We start from the raw sequence: 20,022 nt of genomic DNA, 5'->3' as shown, positions 1-20,022 counted from the left end.
ATCTCCGAGGGAAAGATCTTTGACTTTTTGAATGCTGGACGGCTGATTATATTCAACACCATTTTGTCAACACGACAAGGGAGTGATTTGAGAACGTGTACTACACGTGTACCACCCGGTTTACAATCCGCTGACCTACTTTCATGGCCATTCAATGACCAACTGAGTCATACACGAGTCTTAGGCGTGGCCATAATAATACTTTTAACCAAACAGTACAATGTTGAGAAGGTTGAGAGGGTAGGTTAGGAGAAGGGATTGAGGGATGAAAAAATCAACAAAGATAAACTGTGATGGTGAGATCGACAAATAAATGTCAAGATTCTCACATTTCCGGTGATATATATTTCCATGTTCTTCCCAAATAAACTTTGCTCTCGATTAATGTGGTTTCACAGAGAAAGACAAACTGACAACAAAAAGCCAATACTGACAACCAGAAATAAATTTATTGACATTCCTAAAATGAATGTGGAATTCAGGGGAACTGATTGTATTTTTCTCTAACTCATACAAACAACTTTTTTTTAACCATTAATGCATTCGCTGGCAAAGAAAGGTTTTAAGAATTTCTACTTGTTACTATGCACAAATGTTCTCAACTACATGAAAATTACAGTGTTCTCCTCCACTGATTACAAAGAATGAAAATTTAAGAAATAAATAAAGTTTTGCGTAAACTTGAACGCGCCATCACCTTGGCACAAATAACCGCTCTTGCACCTTGAGTTGTGGGAGAAGGAACCAGGGGCCCGTTTCGCGAAAGACCCAGTAACTAACGGGCTCGATGGCATATTTTAAAATCGGAAATTAAAGAATAGAGAAACAACTTCTCTGATATCCTCACCAGTCCATTTCGCTTCTTTAGCTGCCAGTTTTATTGTATAATACTCAAACCATTTGAAACCCCTGCCTCGAATGAAAATAGAACAGCCATACGGGCTCGTAAAGAAACTCGTAAGTTTACCGGGACCTTCGAGAAATGCCGGTGACCCAGCATTGAAATAATTCATTCTGACAACTGTAAAGAGGATTGAATTTCGTTTTGAATATTTCATTCTTATCTATATCATGTTTTTATTTGTTAACTCCTCGCCTTCCCCCTGTTTACATCCCGGCCACATCTACAAGTTGGTTTTAACCCTAAGCCAGTTTTTCATTTTGCAGGATACCGCTAGAGGTGAAGCTGAATGCTTTTCAATTAACTGGTAACCCAGGAACCTACTCACAAACGGCGGACTCCGATGATCGCCACCAAATGACACTATACATCGGTAAAATAGTCTCTCCGTAGATAATCTGCAAATGAAGCTAATCGCAACAAAAAGACAATCTCCCTAATGCAGGTGAAAACTCAGTCAGCCCAAGAGAGTGGAAAGAAACAAGAGATACTGGATCACGTTGGTTCTATAGTAAATGAAATTCTGTTTTGATTTTGAGAAAAACAAATTGATTGCAAACTGATGGTAAAGCTTCACACTCAATTGAAAAACATTTTTCCACAAATAACTTATCATTAAAACCATACAACTTTCCGAGCCTCATGACACGAAAGGGAGAATGCACCCCCATCCCCTTTTGTGAGAATTTTCTTTTTGCATAGATTGAAGTCCCGCTCTCTCCTTCCCCCTCCCCTTCCCCCTCCCCTCCCCCCACCTCTTCTTCGATTCTTCGGATCTCTCCCTGCTTAGGTGTTATTGAAAGCTTTGAAGCATTGAATCAGTTTTATCCTTTCCTCCATTTGAGTCTCCAGGAAATTTAAGGATGAAACACTTATTGAAATCATGTGGTAATTTTAATGAAATAGCTACACCATATGTAATGAGTGCTAGTGTTTGGCTTTGGTTTGTCATCCCTGGAGTTTAAAGGTACCGCAATGCACTTAGGTGTACTTGGTTCTTGTAATGATCTCCCAAACTGCACCGTCACCTAAAAAGTTTTGTGTATGGCTACAAAATTATTAATACATCTTACAGTCTAAACCTCGCTAAATAGTTGGGAGTTAAAACAAAACAAAAAAAGCTGTTGAAAGTTTAATTATTATTGACATTACCACATATTTTTGTCCACTGACCTTCAGACATGAACAACAAACACCCAAACCTTGCAGCCTCTTTGGAGGAGATTAATTCCTAGTTAAGTTATACGACATTAAAAAATATTCTACTCTTGAAAATTTTGTTTGCAAATTTCAACTCTGAACTTCAAACCACAGAATGATGACTTTAGTTCTAAAGGTTGCTTTGCGTAGCCTACACCTTAGAACCCGAAAAAAAACTGAATAATGACCCAAAGATTTATCAACTCTTCAAGGTAAAGTTACAAAAAACAGCCTCAAAACATGATAATCACTAACCATTAAGGAAAGTACTGCCTTGTACACTTCAATGGATAAATGTGATAATCACTCTACCATGTCCATCGCTATTATAACAACATTCATTTTGCTGATTTGTTCCATTGTTAAAAGATCCCCCCCCTCCCCCACAGGAAAATTTTTCATCAGCTCCTCCGCCATTTCCCCCAGAGTAACCTCCACCGCCGCCAGCTCCCTTGTTGCCTCCGCGTAAACCACCGCCACCTCCGAACCCACCCTGGCCATGTCCTCCTACTCCCCCTTGAAGATATCCTTGACCTTCTTGACCTCCTTGACCACTTACGCTCCAAGAATTATCTTGTCCCTTATTATAGAAGCCACCACCACCTCCACCTACAAAACCAAAACATGATAAGTAGCTCTCTTATAAAAAACAACATTTTCATTATAAACTAAAAAATAATTACACAAAATCATTGAATATTGTACCCATGAAAAAGCTTATGAGGAATAGTCAGTGTTAAAATTTTGCATTGCACAATTTTTTAAAACTAAACTAGTGGGCAACACTCTGAGAACAGTAGTTGTAAAACTTCTTTATTCGCCGACGCGTTTCGTCTAACTGTCGTAGACTTCCTCAGGGAGTTTTACAAGTTAACACTAAACGCCTGTTTTTATAAGCCATGGTTAGCAACTATTACGTGGGCCAATGACCATAAAGGCTTGGCCGGACTTACGAACAGGAAAAGGCGAAGTTGTCAAAAATTGGAAATTTTTTTAGCCGACGTGAGAAAAAATATTTTGGGAGCCACAGTTTTAGCTAGTTGAGTGCTACGAGCTTCATTTTAAAAAGTTGTTCTATTTAATCCAAAATCGCTATTAGCTAATATGAAGGTCTCGCCAGTTGTTCTATTACTATCTCATACACGAGGAATTGAAATAACGCGATGATAGTGCATATTGATGGATCGGTGGTGAGCAGTAAATAAGTTGAGTAGGATTTTTAGAGAATGAACGAACGAAACTCAGTTGAACTTTAGATATTTATAGAGGTGCCACTACAGATGTTGTTAACTAGAAAAGAAAAAAAAATCAAAATTTAGGTTTAATAATTCCAATAGAGATCTGATTAATTTTATTGTCGTCTTACTGTCCCAATGAATTAAACATACTAATGGATTTTTCTTCTTTCTCCGCTTACCTGATTTTTTACCAATGGTATTTCCTCCACTTCCACTGCTTCCTCCTGTCCCCAGTGGCAAGTTGTATCCTGCATTCCCTGTTGTATTAATGGACGCATCACATCCTGGATGTTGTTCTGACATTTTTCTAATCCCCCCTCCACCTCCAGCTATGATCAAAGGCGTGTTGCTTCCTCTCACCACAAATGTACCTCCACCACCTCCGGCAGTTTTTGGGTTGATATTCCCTCTTCTCCCTTTTTGACCAACAAGTACAAAGATAATCTCATCTTTAGTCAAATTAAAGTTTCCAATCATCCTTGCCCCTCTTCCTCCGTTGTTGATGTCACTGTCCTCACCGTATCCCCCTGAGGCTCCCACTGCTTCCATTCTGTATTCCCCAGTGCGTGGCACAGTCCATTGTTGAATACCGTTGGACACCGTAACTTGTCCCTTATGATCCTGACCTGTGTAGTTACTACCGATTGAGTCTGGACCCTGAGATCCACTCTTACCCAGGTTTGTAAACACAGCTGTAAATTCTATATAATAGACATGAGATAAAATGAAAATTAAGATGTTAGTTAGAAATTTTTCAAATTTTCTTCGTCACTTCAGAGTTGCCTTTGCAATGGAAATGTTCTTATAGTAACGTAAATTATTGGATCACACTGGAACGGAAACGTCAGTCACTTGGAGTGTTCGAATTTTGTCGTACTGTGCTATTTTCTAAAGCTTGCTCACCATTGTATTTTTAGAAAGTAGAAACCTTTGATAGTCGGGTATTGACTGACTTCACTGCATTTGAGGATTACATTCGACAATAAGATATCTGAAACAAAATTGTGTTTTTGAACAGACATGTTACTTTCATAAACTGTAGAACTGAGCTGTCACTGAATTTTGTTGTTGGGAGATCTAAAAATCCCAGGAGAGGACGAAGATTCTTTCCCATTCCCATAAATTGAGTCGTTTCTCTCGTCAATTTATTCAAGATTGTTGTTCGGCGATCACAGGTGACGGTGAAAGGAAGAGAGTGAAGAATAAAGGAATTCCTTATGACCAAAGCTGATAAGTCAATTGAGTAATGCCCTGCAGAGCAATTTTCAAATGACTGGAAGTGTTATCCGGGATTTCATTGGCGTTGCCTTACTTCGCCCTGTTATTGGTCCACAAAACTCGCGCCATTGAGATGACACAGCGAATAATACCCGAACGCTTGTGTTTGAACTGGAAATGAAAGATCATCTAGTATAAATTGATCTTTTCAAGAGCTACCACTCGAGCGATATTGTCGTGCAGGCCTTACCTTGTACACAGCCATACAGTTCAACTCCCATTGATATCCAGTTCTGCCACTCTACTGGTTTAAAACGAATGTAACGCGCAGTGATTGGTGGGTTAAGGTCGTGATAGACTACGGTATTCTGATCTGTGTTTCCATGAAAAACCTTTCAATCAACAACACAAAACATAACAGCCTTTCAATTAAATCTTTAATAAAGGCTATATAATGAATATCAGGTATTACGATGTAAAAACAGACCTCTCACTTATTCATGTACTATTCTTCTAGGCGTTCCCCTCGGGGGCCTCGATGTTTTATATCATTTGCGGTGCATATTGCAAAGACTCTGATAATGAAGATCAAAAAAAATTATTTTCCTGCTTATATTAAAAGGAAATCACGCGATACACGATAAATCAATTCTACCTTCGTAATGTTTTGTCCTGGGACTGTATAACTGTAGAACCTTCCTGTATTGTTGCCGTACTGCAGATTGTACTTCGTAACCCACTCCCTCTGGTGTCCATTACTACTTTGTGTTGCCACACGTATCACTTTTGTGTGCAGAACAACCAGATCAGCTTGGAGCCATTGATCCCTATCATTGCTTGCAGCTGCCCAAGATTCCGCTTTGTTAGGATGCACGAAGTAAAGTCTACCCTGGGCGGCAGAATGATTAGAATCTCTCTCTGAGGAGGCGCTTAACTGTCCATCAGAGATTTCACCGCTTTGCATACCGAGAAATCTTCCACATTCTGTTTTGGAAAGGTTTATAGACGATTTACAAAGCAGCTATAGGATAACCCAATAATTAATTAAGTGTGGTTTATATTAAGCTAAAACTGTCTTTAACATAATTCCAGAAACTTTCAACGAAATGAAAAACCTTAAAGAACTCCTATGATCAGATCAACTGTGGCGCGGAGTCCTTTACTGTCTCAAGCTTATTAGAGCAAAACTGCATATAGTTTCGTTCGAGGGAAATTTAGAAGCAATTTCTGGGACGCACCCGATAGTCATCGTCTTTGTTAACCACTTACGTTTTTTATGTTTTTGGTACGGCTGATTCAACTTTTAACTTTCAATTTTCTTCACCTAGTTTTTCTTGACAACGGGATCTTTTATTCGACACAATACAAAACAGAATCGATTGCCCAGTTTACGCAATTAACCGGCTTGATACAATGCGTATCAGCATTGGAAGACAGCCGTCTTCCTTACCTTTCACACATCCATACAGTTCCACTCTCATTGATATGTTATGGTTCCACTTCAGTGGTAGGAAACGTATGTACCTTGCTGTGATTGGTGGGTTTAGGTCGTGATTAACAACACTGTTCTTGTCTGTGTTCCCACTAAACTTCTACATCAAGATAAATATCAAATAAAAGCTGCTCGTTTTGTTTTAAAATGTACGTTACGTGCTTGCGTTGTATACATGAGAACTTGTTAACTACTATCTATAAAATAACATACTGCAATGATTTCACGAGTAAACCGATTCGATTTGACTCGTGAAATTCATCCATACCACGCTAAGGTAAAATTAAGACGAACTTTTTCTACAAATATGAATCTGAGATTAATCAAAAACTAGATAGATGAGAGTTATGAAATAGTTTGGATATATCAACAAAGTTGAAATGGCAAATTGGCCACCGTAACGATTACAAAAGCTGACGTTTCGAGCGTTAGCCCTTCGTCGGAGCAAATTGAGGGATTGTGGGTTGTGTGTGCTTTTAAAGGCAGCAAATGGAGCTACGTTATTGGTGGGAACATGGCAACGAGAAAAACAAGAATAAATTAGTGGAATGAAAAGCGTTCGTTGATCCCTGTGGGATTTAGACTGCCGGTTTGAAAGATGATCTTCCAAACCGGCAGTCTAAATCCCACAGGGATCAACGAACGCTTTTCATTCCACTAATTTATTCTTGTTTTTCTCGTTCCCATGTTCCCACCAATAACGTTGCTCCATTTTCTGCCTTTAAAAGCACACACAACCCACAATCCCTCTATTCGCTCCGACGAAGGGCTAACGCTCGAAACGTCAGCTTTTGTAATCGTTACGGTGGCCAATTTACCATTTCAACTTTGTTGATGATATATCCAAATTACTTCGTTACTCCCACCGACGCAGCCCCAAACAGTTTCTTTCGAAACTATCAGCCTTTATTCAGATGAGAGTTATACCTGGGCAAAGAAAGTGGTAAAAAGTATGAAGCTATACGAACGTTTAATACATCGTAACAAATCGAGCAATGAAGCTCTGACTGCAAGGTGCTTATCCCAACAAAAAGTAATGCTTGTCCTAACCAACTACTCAAAGAACACATTGGAAAGTTCAAGTTAAGTTAAGTTATAATTTTGAATTTGCGGCGTACAATAAGCAGCCGTCACGTTTCAAAATATTCTTCTGCCTCGGATCTGTTTTACCTTAACTGGGGTTTGTCCTTGTTCCCTGTAGTACTGAAATCTCACTCCATAGATGCTGTATTGTAGCTTGTACTTCTCCACCCAGTAACTGTTCTGATGGGATCCTTGTGTTGCTACTCGTGTTACTTTAGTGTGTTGAGCTGTGAGATCGAGCTGGAGCCACTGATTTGAATCAGTCCAATCAGCTATCCAAGTCTTCTTAGTGTCATGTAATCTTGTGTTTTTTAGGGTCTTCCGTATCCAGGATGAGACACTTATCTGCCTTTGTTTGATTGCACCACTTTCCATACCAAGTGTTTCTTGACAACCCAAATCTATTTCAAAACAAAAGGAAACTTTAAACTACCGAGTTAAAATATCAAAGTGTTGCAACTACTTATCATGCTGCTCCCGGTTAGCTCAATTGGTTAGAGCGCCGGATTATGTTGTGCGGAAGGTTGAGGGTTCGAGCCCCGGCCGGACCAATACTCATGGTCTTAAAATAAGTGAGGAGAATTTGCTACCTTTCTATAATCAAGAAATGGATATATATTCTAGTCTTCTCGGATAAGGACGAACAAACCGTAAGCCACGTCTCCTGCAGGGGTAGGAGACGTTAATTTCCCACGCACGAGATTACTGTGTGGTGGATGAGCTCCCCTGGGTGGGATGGGTGGGTGTTGGCCCTGAAAAGCCCCAATGGGGAGTGGTCAATTAACCTATGTATGTATGTATGTATGTATGTATGTATGTACATGCCATTAGTAGATATTTTCCAATTTACGTAATCTGAGTAAAGTTTTGGCTTCTGCCTCTATCGGGCGCCAGTTGTTCGAAGGTTAGATAACACTATCCAGTGGATAAATCCCTATCCTGTAAATTGCGCAGTATGTTTTGTTATCGCTTATCCGCTGGATAGCGATTTATCCGTTAGATAGCGTTATCCGCGCGCCCTTCATACAACTGAGCCCAGGTGTATTTTATTGGTCAGAAAAGATCTCCTTAATACTGTTAACGTGTCTGTGAGGGAATATTATTGTGAAGAGCTGGTGTATAATCTACCATTTAAGAGATCAAGAGCATCAGAGCTCTTCTCTCGTCTTATTAAGCATTTTCTCATGTAAAACTCTGAAAACCTCACAATATAGGAAAACCTCGTTTTAATTATCTTTCTTCTGCCAAGCAGGGGATGGCCCATTTCTGAATTACCTTAAGCCTCTTTTGCGAAGCGATTTTTGGTGCTCATCCTTTCATATGATGATAAGTTTCATTTATGTGCAAATTAAACTTATTTTCACAAGAATGGTTGAGCACCAGGCCTCGTTTTGAGAAAGAGGCCAAAGGTAATTCGCAAATGGCCTATTGATTGTTGACGTTCATACTTAGATCACATGGGGTGGAGTTTTGACATGAATTACCTCTGTTTCGAATTGAGTCGATACGAACCTTAAGGGAGCTAACTTTTAGAGCAATGTTATAATGTCGTTCGCTCGCGATAAACAACAGCTATCAATTGAAATGTGTTGCTAAAACGTGGCTACTTGCTCGTAGATCAGAACATTTCTAACACAGTCAACGAACCTAACTAGGAAAATGCTTGATCATTCGTGACGGTTAAGATCTTTCAAGAAATTTCCAATTACATCTCACGTAAAAACTTTACTTTAGGGAATTATAGAAGGTAATTCTTGCTGATACTGATTATATAGTCAGCTCATTATGGAGATCTTGATCCTGGGCATGCGTATCAAGACTTTATCAGGAGAGGTGTATTATCTTCAAGAATATATCAATATTTTGCAATATACCAGTTTGTGGTCGTTACCGGCGATGCTGAGCCCTGAGAGAAAAAGCTGCTCTATAACAGATATCCATAACAGACTGCTAATCCAGTTTTTAACGATTGTCATTTTAATATATAAACCATTAAATGCCCATCCTCAAATGTTGAAGTGGACTACTAGATTCTCGTTCTACATAGTTACCTCTGATGGTATAAACCTGAAAAGCGTCCTTCCCACTCGAACCACACTTATTAGATGGCTTAAATGTTTTGGTTTTCCGCGGCGCAGTAGCAGTTGCTTTACAGGTGTCATCATCGTCAACTGCAAACATCCTGTAACCTTCCCTAATTGCTGCCACTGCGCATTTTGAAATGAAGCTCTCAAGCTGCGGAGAGTGACTTCTATTAAAGATGGAATCATTCCCCCACAGTACACGAAGCAAACGATACTTATCATCCAATTCGTAGCATCCAATACTTTTATGTCCTGAAAGAGTAAACAGCAGGCAGAACCGTTTAATGTCATAGCTATAATTAGTCTACATACCAAACATGTCAAGTGTGGGTATCGACATCGGCAGAAGGGAAAAACTTCCAAGCGATATTTTAGATTGGCAAATTTTTAGTAATCGATCAGCAAATACAAGGGGGAGACGCATGAACCTTTCACAGCCAAAAGAATTTCGGCTGAAGTCGTCTCTTAACATCTCCAGAGTTAAATGCTGGTTTCATTTCAAAAAACTAAAAGTTCATTTAGACATTTTCGGGTAAGCAATCTTTCTTGTTTTGCAGAAGAAAGTTCCCGCAGAGAAGAATTCTGCGGGTAAAAAAAAGAAAAATAACACTACTTTTCAATGCAAAAACAAAGCGCCAGTTGGTAACAAGCCTAGAGGAGTAGGGTTTTTGATAGACTTGCTCACAAGTCGCGCTTTTGAGCGCGAAGCGCGAGCGAGCCGAGGCGAGCGAAAGCGCGGGTCCTACCACACCAGAACATAAAACCAAGCGAACAACTTTGAGAAAGTCTAGGTTTTTGACGGATTTTTTTTGTTGTGTCAGTTCCTTTGGGTTACATAAAACTCCGCTCGCAAAGATTTTGTAGGATTCAGGAAAAGGTCTACATGTGCAATGAATAAAGTATGCCAAAAGTTGTTCTCAACAGAAGTTGTGATCGCCTAGAACCGCAAAAGGTTGTTCTCAGAAAACACAGAAAAATCGTTGGTCCACAAAATTGTCATACTGCGTATTATTTTCAACATAGCAAAACATTGTGTTTCACCATCACTCAAGCAGAAGTCTCCGATTTACCATCAAAAAAGGAAATAGACATCGCGGAGCCACAGTAGAAAAAGGGTGGAAAATCCGCATGTAAATTCAAGCAAATTTGATTGAAATAAGCCAGTCACTATATGCACAGAGTTCTTTTAAAAGAGAAATATTTGCGTGAACAATGAATTCCTTATTAGAGTATGAGGTTATACGGAAATATCTGCGGAGCTGTTGATGGTGATTTAATCCAAATCATGAGGCATGATTTATAATTCCAGTCTTGCGGGGCATTTCGTCGAAGGTATCAATGCTATACTACCGGGTAGATTAGCATGGATAACTGGCCATAAAATCTTACCCTTAATGTAATAGACATGATTGACTTGTTTCCCTCCTTTACCACCAGACGGGCATTTATCATATCCATGCTTTTGGAACGTCCTTATGGCCAAAGCACTGGCTTGGCATCGTCGACCATCCTGAACTGCAAAGATATGAAATCCTCGCTTCTCGGCAGCACGAAAACATTTGTCGATGGAATTATTCCTGGTCGAGTAGTTACCATCCAAGATATCACATTTTCCTTCCAACGTTTCTATGGCAGGACTGGTTGTATTGTCTTTAAAGCATCCAATTGACTCGTAGCGAGGTGACGCTTTTAAATAAAGTTGCAAGGTTTTCGTCAAAACTTGGATGATACGGTCACTATTCTCGGTCTATGATTTTTTTCTGCCATATGTGGGCTCATTCCCTCAGGTATTTTTTTAATCATCAAACCCTTCAGCCCCTAAGAATGACTAGCATTTAATTTCTCCTTAGAGTAGTATCGTTCTGGTCACGATTACAAATTTTTTAATATAAAAGCCACAAGAATGTATATTTTTATTCCTTCTTTCCACGCACCCTCAGGACATGGAACAAACTTCCGAAAGATATTGCTGAAAGCATCTCTTTAGAGACTTTTAAAACTAAGATTTCCAAGTATTTTAACGAGAAACTTTAAACTGGTAAATATTATTTCTATTCTTGCTATTTTATACTTCTTGTATTTTTAACGTTGGTGTGATGTCTAACGACTTTACCGACATATTTTAATGTAGATATGTAGATCGTCGCTAAATCAAACAATTTATGAGAATTAAGGAAGTGATCATCAACTTAAGAATCCTTTGATTGTCAAACAAATTCTCCTTGTCTGTGTCATTGGAAATATATAGAGAATAGTATGGAAAAGATACATATTCATCTTCAGGTGCAAAGGGTTAATTACAATCTCGTTCTGTAGTGAAATCGGAATTGTGATTATCCCGGCTATCTTTGAATCTGATTTAAACACTCAAAGTCGTCACTGCATAGATATCTTATAGTCTTAGAAATTAAAGATATGAGATGGAGAAATTTCACACCTGGTAAGAGAGAAGATGAATGAAGTAATAAAAAGAGCTGCGAGAGCCTGAAGAAAACCAAAGGGAACTGAGAATTTGACGAGCGTTTTCCATAGTATTTAGAACGACTTCCAAACATGCATTTGTTGAAAAAGGAATGTATCACATGCCTTTCTGATCTGGAATGTTAAATTTAGTGGCTTTTAGAAATTTGACTCGCTCAAATTCTTGAAGTACATTTAGCTCTGATTCTCCTCCGTCTCTCGAGGCGAGAGTGCGATTAAAAGCGTCACCCAAGTTAATTTCATTAAATTTTCTCTAAATAGTCCTATCTCCAATTTTTTACTTTATTTTCTTAAATAATACTCTCGAGTTTTAATGTATTCGTTATGTAACTTTGCTAGGAAACGAGGCTAGTCTCGCCCCAGGGCTTGGGGGAAGCAGAGCGGGAAAATCAAGTCGGCCATCTTGTGTTGTTATAGTGTCGCCTCCGCTAATTGTATCAAAGGAGGTTTATTAAACGTTACACTGGTGGCAGCGGTGGGATCCCGGACGAAATGGCTTCGAGGGAAATGCTGGAGGATGTTCTCGAGCGGTTAACCGAGCAGTTGAAGCTGGCAAACGCAACTTTGCGATCGACAAACGAGGAGTTTCGACAAACACAGGTGAGCCTTGAAGCGTTGGAGAAAGAACACAAACGAGTCGTCCATCAGCTCGGCGAACTCAAGGAAAGGGAGTCCACACTAATCAGTGAGAGGGAAGAAGCGAGGGAATCGGCGAACAAAGCGTTGGAGAAGGTGTCGGAGATGGAAAGCAAGCACTTGCTTTTTAAGAGACAGTCGGCGAAATCGACTGTAGTGAAGCCCGAAAAATTTTCGGGTAGTGGAAACGACACAGACTTCCAGGCGTTTTTGGATCAGTTTGAAGTCTGTACGAGGATGAACGATTGGAGTGAAGAAGAAAAAGCAAATCAACTGGTTTTGTGCATGAAGCAGAAAGCACGCGTGGTCATGTCCCAACTGCCGTTGGACGACATGAACTCCTACCAGCGCATGATCAATGCCCTACGCGAAAAAATCGGAATGCGTCAGGCCCTCGAAGCCGCCAAAGCTACGCTCAAGGCTCGACCAAGAAAGGTAGGAGAAACCTTGTTGGATTTGAGCATTAATATTAAACGCCTTTGTGGAGAGGCTTACCGACCTTGAGCCCAGCTAGTTTAGAGCAAGCTTGTATTGATCATTTCACTGATGCACTTGGGGCCTCACTTTCAAAAGATATGATTCACTCTAAGCCCTCGACATTAGATAAAGCCCTTTCAGAAGCTCTGAAGCTTGAAGCGTTGGAACTCAGAGCTATTAGAATGAGAGAGAGAGAGAGTTGTGAACGATGTGTCAACCAATGGGGGAGAAGTTCGTGAGGTGCTAAACTTACCCCTACCAGGCTGGGCCCCCGAGCTTTCAACCATGATTGCATCAGCTACAGCAAAAGCAGCAACTGAAGCGGTGGTTAATGCAATCCCTTCAAGGAGTGTGAGAGGAAACTACGCTCCTCCTCGACTCAGACAACCCAATGGCAGGGGTAGGGGATGTTGGTCATGTGGGTCTATGTATCATTTCCAGAGAAACTGCCCACAGGGAAACTTCCGCAGGGCGGGGGACAGATCGTAACCGTGAGTCGTTCTCCGCCCGGAGAACAAGTACCAGTGATATGCATTAGCTCCATCTAACCTAATGTGTTCTTGCTCGACTGCAAGATCAAAGGGGTCCTTGTGAGTGCAGTGGTGGATTGTGGTAGCCCGATCTGCATTTTGAATAAGGAAGTGTTCAAACATATCAGCTTAAGTGACACCCTGGGGAAGGTCACATCCAAGATTGTGGGTGCTGAGGGCTCACAACTCAGTATCCTGGGAACTGTAGAGCTAGACACCACTCTCGAGGGGATAAGAGCTAAGCAGCTGTTTTATGTTTGCGACAATCTGAAGCAGAATGCCCTACTTGGGATGGACTTTTTACAAACCAATGGGTGCGTTGTTGACTTTAGTAGGGGAACCCTTCTCGCTGGAAACGCCCAGATCAAACTGAGTGGCGAATCTCTTTGGGAGGTGCACAGGGTGTCACTGGTAGAAACTGTTACCATACAACCAGATCAGAAGGTTCTTCCTGTTTTCCAAGTCAAAGGGGTGAATTTGGAAGGAATTCACGGGATTCTAGAATCCCTGGACAGGTTCTTTGAACGGTTCCCGATTGCGGTGCCCAGTTCTCTATCCTCGTTCAATAATGGAGAGAAAATAAGATGACATGTTACCTGTGCAGTTACTTCCATTTCCTTGAAATCCATCTTTACACGTGCAGTTGTAAGATCCCAGAGTATTGCTACACTCAGCATTCACATCGCAGTCGTGCGTTCTGTCAGCACACTCATCTATGTCTAGAACAAGAGAAGCAAGATCATAGAAATTCAGTTGTGTTATTTCTGCTTTTAATGGAGAGAAAATGAGATGACATGTTACCAGTGCAGTTAGTTCCATTTCCTTGAAATCCATCTTTACACGTGCAGTTGTAAGATCCCAGTGTATTGTTACACTCAGCATTCACATCACAGTCATGCGTTTTGTCAGCACACTCATCTATGTCTAGAACAAGAGAAGCAAGAGCATACAAATTCACTTGTGTTATTTCTTCTTCTGATGGAGAGAAAATGAGATGACATTTTACCTGTGCAGTTAGTTCCATTTCCTTGAAATCCATTTTTACACGTGCAGTTGTAAGATCCCTGAGTATTGTCACACTCAGTATTTATATCACATCCGTTTGTTCCATTCAAACACTCATGTGTGTCTGAGACAACAAAATGACTATCACTTGTACACCAAGGTTTTTTTTAATTGTGCTGGCTGAAGTGTTTTGGCTTTCATGCTTAGAATACTTACCAGTACAGTTTATATTATTTCGATAGTATCCTTCGTTACATCTGCACCTGTACGATCCGATTATGTCATTGCATGTCGCATTACCTCCACAGCCATGTTTACCAGTCAAACACTCGTCTATATCTGGAAGAAGAAAGTGATGAACATCATACATAGTTGGCTACATTTAGAAGATTTAAAAAGCTTTTCATTACGTTATATCTTTTCTTAATAATGGGGTCATGTCTGAATTTTGGCGTAACAATTCGTACCCAGTTTCATTGAAAGTTACTTCAATAAAAAGAAACTGAGAAACTACAAGTGGCCTAGATATTGACAGGAGACACAAGGAAAAAATGTATCGAGAGCATGTGGGAATTAGGTCATGAACCCGCATCCAGTCGCCCTTTTCTTAATCAGATAGCTTATGCTATCCGTGATCATTTTCACCGTAAACCTCAAAAGACAAAAGCTCTCAGCTATGATATTCTGTGACTATTAAAACTGTTGAGGTTCTAGCGATTGTTTGACACTCATCCCTTTCAAATAAGTCTGCCCAATCACCGAAACGAATTTCAACTTGGGGGAGGAGAGTGTGGGACTCGTCCCTTATATTCAATGTTTCTGCCCTAATAAAAGTATGAGATTCCTTACCCTCATCACAATCATGGCCTTCAAATCCAGATCCATCAACACACAAACACTGATAATCTCTGTCTGTAAACCCAGCTTGGCATGTTGCGTTATTCTTGCAGGGATTTTTCGCGCAAGCATTCTTAAGGAGAAAAGGAAGAGAGAAACTTAAAATGGTATTTCGGCAGGCATGACAGGTTCCTCGCGTCTGTTCATTTATTCCCGTCGCAAGCAGGGAATTTTAAAGTAAAGGAGAGGTGGATGAATCCTTTGGTCTCGTATCAAAGCTTTCCCGTGGTACAGAATTAGAATTGCCTAGTGGTTATTACCTTGTCATTATGTAACTTAACGTATTACTTCGTGGAGTGGAGTAATATATAAATACAAATACAAATACAACTAAATACAAAGCTTTCCTGGACAAGGACGAGAGTATTACTTCTAGCTCTTAGAATTAATCCTCACCTCAGCTCCGCGGTAAACATAACTTTTGTTTTTCACTAGGTCTCGATCGTGTTCAATGGTTGCATTATTCAGTTCACACTTGTGTTTTTCAGGCGCTTGCAATTGTTTTATCTTATGAAAGTTATAACTGACGCAGTTAGGTTCCAGGTAGCATTGTAGCATGCAGATATCCTCGTCAACCACGTCAACAGTTCGAACCGTGTGATTCTCGAGTCGGTAGTCAAGTTTAGGAAAACTGGTAAACTTCAAATTGCGGCAATTACCTAGAGAAAAATTGTGTTAAGTTAGAAAGCTGCAATGTGACAAGCACTTCTACTTAAACAACAAACATATGAAATACATATATATGAACTGCGGTTATGAAACGTATATGTGCACGATCCTTCGCAGTAAAGTACTATTTAAGCAATAGTGAAAATCAGACCTGAAAAAAAAAAAAAAAAAAAATTCAGGCCTGTACGGGATTCGAACCACTGACCTCTTCGATATTAGTGCAGCGCTTCTACTTAAATTGGGACCTCGAACCGTGTGATTCTCGAGTCGGTAGTCAAGGTTAGGAAAACTGGTAAACTTCAAATTGCGGCAATTACCTAGAAAAAAACCTCTGCGATACTAGTGCAGCACTTCTACTTAAATTGGGACTGTACAGCAGTGTTAGTGCTGTATGACTCTCGCTTTGGTTTGGCTTTTGTTTGGCTTTTGGCCTTACGTTAAACACCAGTCGAGTTATTTTTATTTAAATTACAATAATTTAATATTTAATACAATAATTTCATATTTATATTGCGCAAATTAACATGTGGATATGATCAAATGCACATCACAACACTTTTCGGGGGACTTTGGCTGCACTGCATCAGCAGTTTACAAACAATCGAAGGAAACTTATTTGAAGATGCCCCCTCCCCCCCAATTCGCAGTAAACAGGCCAGACCACATCAAAGTAATTTCGTGAGTGGGTTCTTTAACGTCCCCTTCCTAACCAAATTAACCAATTAATAGATGCAGGAGACGGGATCTACGGTTTATTCGTCGTTATCCGAGAAGACCAGAATGTCCATCCATTTCTTGATATTATTGAAAGGTAGCGCATTCTCCTCAGTTATTTTAAGACCTTGAGTGTTGGTCCGGGCTGGGCTCGAACCATCGACCTCGACCTCCCGCACAACAGTCCAGCGCTCTAACCAATTGAGCTAATCGGGAGGTGGTTTCTGAATGATCATAGCAAATTTTAACTTCTTTTTGATGCGATCAGCGATTGTGATCGATCGACTTATCCACGCCGAAGTCTATAAACTACTCGTGTTGGTATGTAGAGTGCATCACTTAATTATTTAATTAGGTCAGACATGCTTGTTGGAGCTCCGACATTTTACGCGAATTTTATCATCTATGGTTGCTCATGGCCTTTTATTCAGGCATTAGTATCTTGCTATTGTGCCTAATGGTAACTGAGCCACAAAATTGATTGGAGAAAACAAGATTCTACGTTGTTTCAGGTGGTCTTTCGCCAAAGACCAGACCGATCAGTGTGGAAGCCGAAGCCACACAACCGTCTGCTTTTGCATTTTTTTAAATGCCTTCTCGGTCGCGGGCTATTGTCTCGCATTCGGATAAATAGTCCATCGTGGAATATCCGCATGCATGCCTCACGCTAAGCTGCCTTGGAAGTCAAATCAAATTCCCTCGCGAGCAGTTGTCGTTCTTGTTGTCGATCCACTGTCGTCATAGTTCGTCGCGCTACATTGATAACACAAAGACAAAGTATGGAAAGTCCAGGATTCCGGATTACTCTAATAGTACGGCGACTTGCCAGCTGTTAATGGCCTGTGGCGACTTCCATCCACAACCGGGACCTACATTAACATCCACGAAACCAAAACCAAACTCATCGTCGATGCCAAAGTGTCCAGTTTGCGAGAAAACTGTACAGAGAAATCATAAACGCCTGGAATGTGAAAAATGCTTTGATTTAATTCATCTTCGTTGTGCTGGTGTAACAAGTTTTAACCATGTGAAGGCAAACTTTCCCTGAAAGTGGATCTGTTGTAACTGTGCGCTATCAATGCTGCCTTTCCATGGTCAATTTGATCTAGACCAATCAGGCCCGTCTGAGGCCTGTTACGAAATGCAAGCTAATGATGTTATATTAGAGACATTGATCGATAAATCCGGCTCGCTGAAGTTGATGCACTTGAATACGCAAAGTATGCTTTCGACATTTAATGAATTCGCTTTGACAGTCAACAAATACCTCCTTGATATCATAACTCTAAGTGAGACCTGGATGAAGAACAATAAGGATCTACTAGAATATGTCTCACTCCCTGGTTTCTCAAAGGAATTTCGGAATCGGGACAATGTCAAGGGCGGTGGGGTGGGGGCTTATATTCGAGACAATATCAAATACAAGCGACGAAAGGACATCGAGAACACCCAACCTGACATGGAACACCTCTGGCTGGAAATTCAAGGAAAGAACAAGCACAGTAAACTTTTGGTGGGGAGTTTGTACCGGTCAGAAGCCATGCACAGACCTTCGGCATGGCTGGACAAGTTCGAAGATCTCATTGGTTGCATTATTGCGCAGTGGGATGGTCTTCTCCTTCTTACAGGCGACGTGAATTTCGACCTATTGGGCATACAGGACGCCTCAACGCGGCGATATATTTCCCTACTTGACACCCTTAATGTCAAGCAAATCATTGACAAACCTATAAGATCAACAAGAACATCACGAACCTTACTGGATCACATTATTATCAATGATCCATCCGAAATAACATCTCATCGTGTGATATCGTGCAGTATTGTGAGTGACCACTATGGCCCCTTCGCGTGTGTAAACATCAGCGTAACTCGTTATCAGCCAAGATATAAGTACATCAGAAACCTGAAGAACTTAAATGAGACAGCTTTTTCAGAGGATCTCTCCGCACTACAATTTTCGGTAATAACATCAACTGATGACCCTGACGATCAATTAGAGACTCTCAACACCTTGTTTAACGACTGCCTTGAAAGGCACGCTCCCCTCAGAAGGTGCCATGTGACACGTCCTCCCGCCCCGTGGATGAATAACGAAACAATACTTAACCTCCACTCACAAAGAGACAAACTGAGGCGAGAAGCGCATCAGTCAAATTCAGAATCTTCTTGGTCTGCTTTCCGGGAAGTGCGAAATAAAATAAAGAGCGCTATACGCAAAGCTCGTAAAGCTTTCATGGAAAAGGCTTTGCTGTGCAACAAGTTTAAGGAAGTCTGGCGCATGGCTCAACGCGTACTCCACCCCTGTCGACAGCCTTTAAGGTTCGACCCACACAAGCTTAATCTTCATTTTGCTACGATCGCAAGGGATACGCTTGATGTTGAATCGACCAACCAAGATGAACTCTTCCAGTTCATCCGCGGTCTTACGGATAAAGAGGGCGCCTTCCACCTGGAAAGTGTTACACAAAGAGAAGTCCTGCGAACCCTTAAACAACTGCGCAGTGACTGTTCGACTGGACCCGACCAATTGCCTGCCCGGTTTGTAAAGCTGGCCGGCCCACTCACAACTAACATCAATAACTGTATTTCAAAGTCGTACTTCCCGCATGCCTGGAAACTCGCTCGTATCAGCCCCATTCCAGAAGTTGACACACCTGTCTCGGAAGATCGCTTGCGTCCAGTGTCGATTCTTCCCGTACTTTCTAAGGTATCTGAGAAGCTTGTTGCTTCCCAAATGACTGATTTCTGCACTAGGGAATCTCTCCTTAGGGACACTATCTCGAGCTTGCGTAAGGGGCATTCGACCTCTATGGTACTCTTAGGTATAAGGGACGACCTATTGAGTGCCATGAAAAGGAAAGAGGTAACTCTTACGGTATTAGCAGACTTTTCGAAAGCATTTGATACCGTTTGTTTTAAAACGGCGATAACCAAGTTGCATCACCCCGGTTTTTCAAAGTATGTCCTCGAATGGCTGGCTAATTATCTATGCGGCAGGAGACATTACGTTCAAATTGATGATCGCAAATCGTCACCCGTGCTCTCCGAATTTGGAGAGGCTCAATCCTTGGACAATGTTGTTCATCTCTACGTCGCGGATCCTCAAGATATTCTTCCACCTACAATCAAAAGTTTCCAATATGCCAACGATACAACATTATACTCTAGCTGTTCTACACCGCAGATCGCATCTCAAGCGGAAAGCATGAATGCAACCCTGGCAGGCCTCGGCGCCTGGTCAAATGATTCAAACCTGGCCCTTAACTCTAAGAAAACCAAGGCCATTCTTATCTCAACTCCACAGATGGCTCATGTACATTCTCTCGGAAATCTGGAGTTGGGATTAGAAATCTCCGGTAAACCACTGGAACGTATTAATTTTACAAAACTCCTG

General features: G+C 40.9%; 2 protein-coding genes across 2 annotated transcripts; both read right to left on the bottom strand.

The window, feature by feature from the left end:
- Positions 1-1,677: 1,677 nt before the first annotated feature.
- LOC148721263 (venom prothrombin activator oscutarin-C non-catalytic subunit-like) lies at positions 1,678-14,054 on the bottom strand. Its single transcript, XM_088735878.1, has 9 exons — positions 13,937-14,054; positions 10,606-10,902; positions 9,184-9,468; positions 7,220-7,533; positions 6,008-6,149; positions 5,213-5,541; positions 4,808-4,949; positions 3,519-4,040; positions 1,678-2,710 (listed from the first exon to the last, which is right to left on the bottom strand). The coding sequence occupies exons 3-9, from the start codon at positions 9,311-9,313 to the stop codon at positions 2,385-2,387; spliced, it is 1,905 nt and encodes a 634-aa protein (XP_088592004.1). The 5' UTR covers positions 9,314-9,468; positions 10,606-10,902; positions 13,937-14,054; the 3' UTR covers positions 1,678-2,384.
- A 25-nt stretch (positions 14,055-14,079) lies between these two features.
- On the bottom strand, positions 14,080-17,009 carry LOC148721262 (uncharacterized). The gene is made up of 5 exons (XM_088736113.1): positions 16,988-17,009; positions 15,639-15,901; positions 15,195-15,315; positions 14,562-14,684; positions 14,080-14,264 (listed from the first exon to the last, which is right to left on the bottom strand). The coding sequence occupies exons 1-5, from the start codon at positions 17,007-17,009 to the stop codon at positions 14,080-14,082; spliced, it is 714 nt and encodes a 237-aa protein (XP_088592239.1).
- Positions 17,010-20,022: the final 3,013 nt, after the last annotated feature.

Source organism: Stylophora pistillata, chromosome 10 (genome assembly GCF_964205215.1).
Source record: "Stylophora pistillata chromosome 10, jaStyPist1.2, whole genome shotgun sequence".
NCBI lineage: Eukaryota > Metazoa > Cnidaria > Anthozoa > Scleractinia > Pocilloporidae > Stylophora > Stylophora pistillata.
This window is presented reverse-complemented; position numbering and strand designations above follow the sequence as displayed.

What these genes read in the sequence shown, in the direction of transcription:
- LOC148721263 (XM_088735878.1), bottom strand. Translation starts at nt 9,313, where the DNA reads ATGTTTGCAGTTGACGATGATGACACCTGTAAAGCAACTGCTACTGCG. An exon ending in AAGGACAAACCCCAGTTAAG is followed by an intron (nt 6,150 to 7,219) that starts GTAAAACAGATC and finishes ATCTTGATGTAG; the next exon opens with AAGTTTAGTGGGAACACAGA. An exon ending in CAGGACAAAACATTACGAAG is followed by an intron (nt 4,950 to 5,212) that starts GTAGAATTGATT and finishes GTTGATTGAAAG; the next exon opens with GTTTTTCATGGAAACACAGA.
- LOC148721262 (XM_088736113.1), bottom strand. Translation starts at nt 17,009, where the DNA reads ATGTCGGAGCTCCAACAAGCAT. An exon ending in ATGTTTACCGCGGAGCTGAG is followed by an intron (nt 15,316 to 15,638) that starts GTGAGGATTAAT and finishes TTTCTCCTTAAG; the next exon opens with AATGCTTGCGCGAAAAATCC. An exon ending in AGGCCATGATTGTGATGAGG is followed by an intron (nt 14,685 to 15,194) that starts GTAAGGAATCTC and finishes TTCTTCTTCCAG; the next exon opens with ATATAGACGAGTGTTTGACT.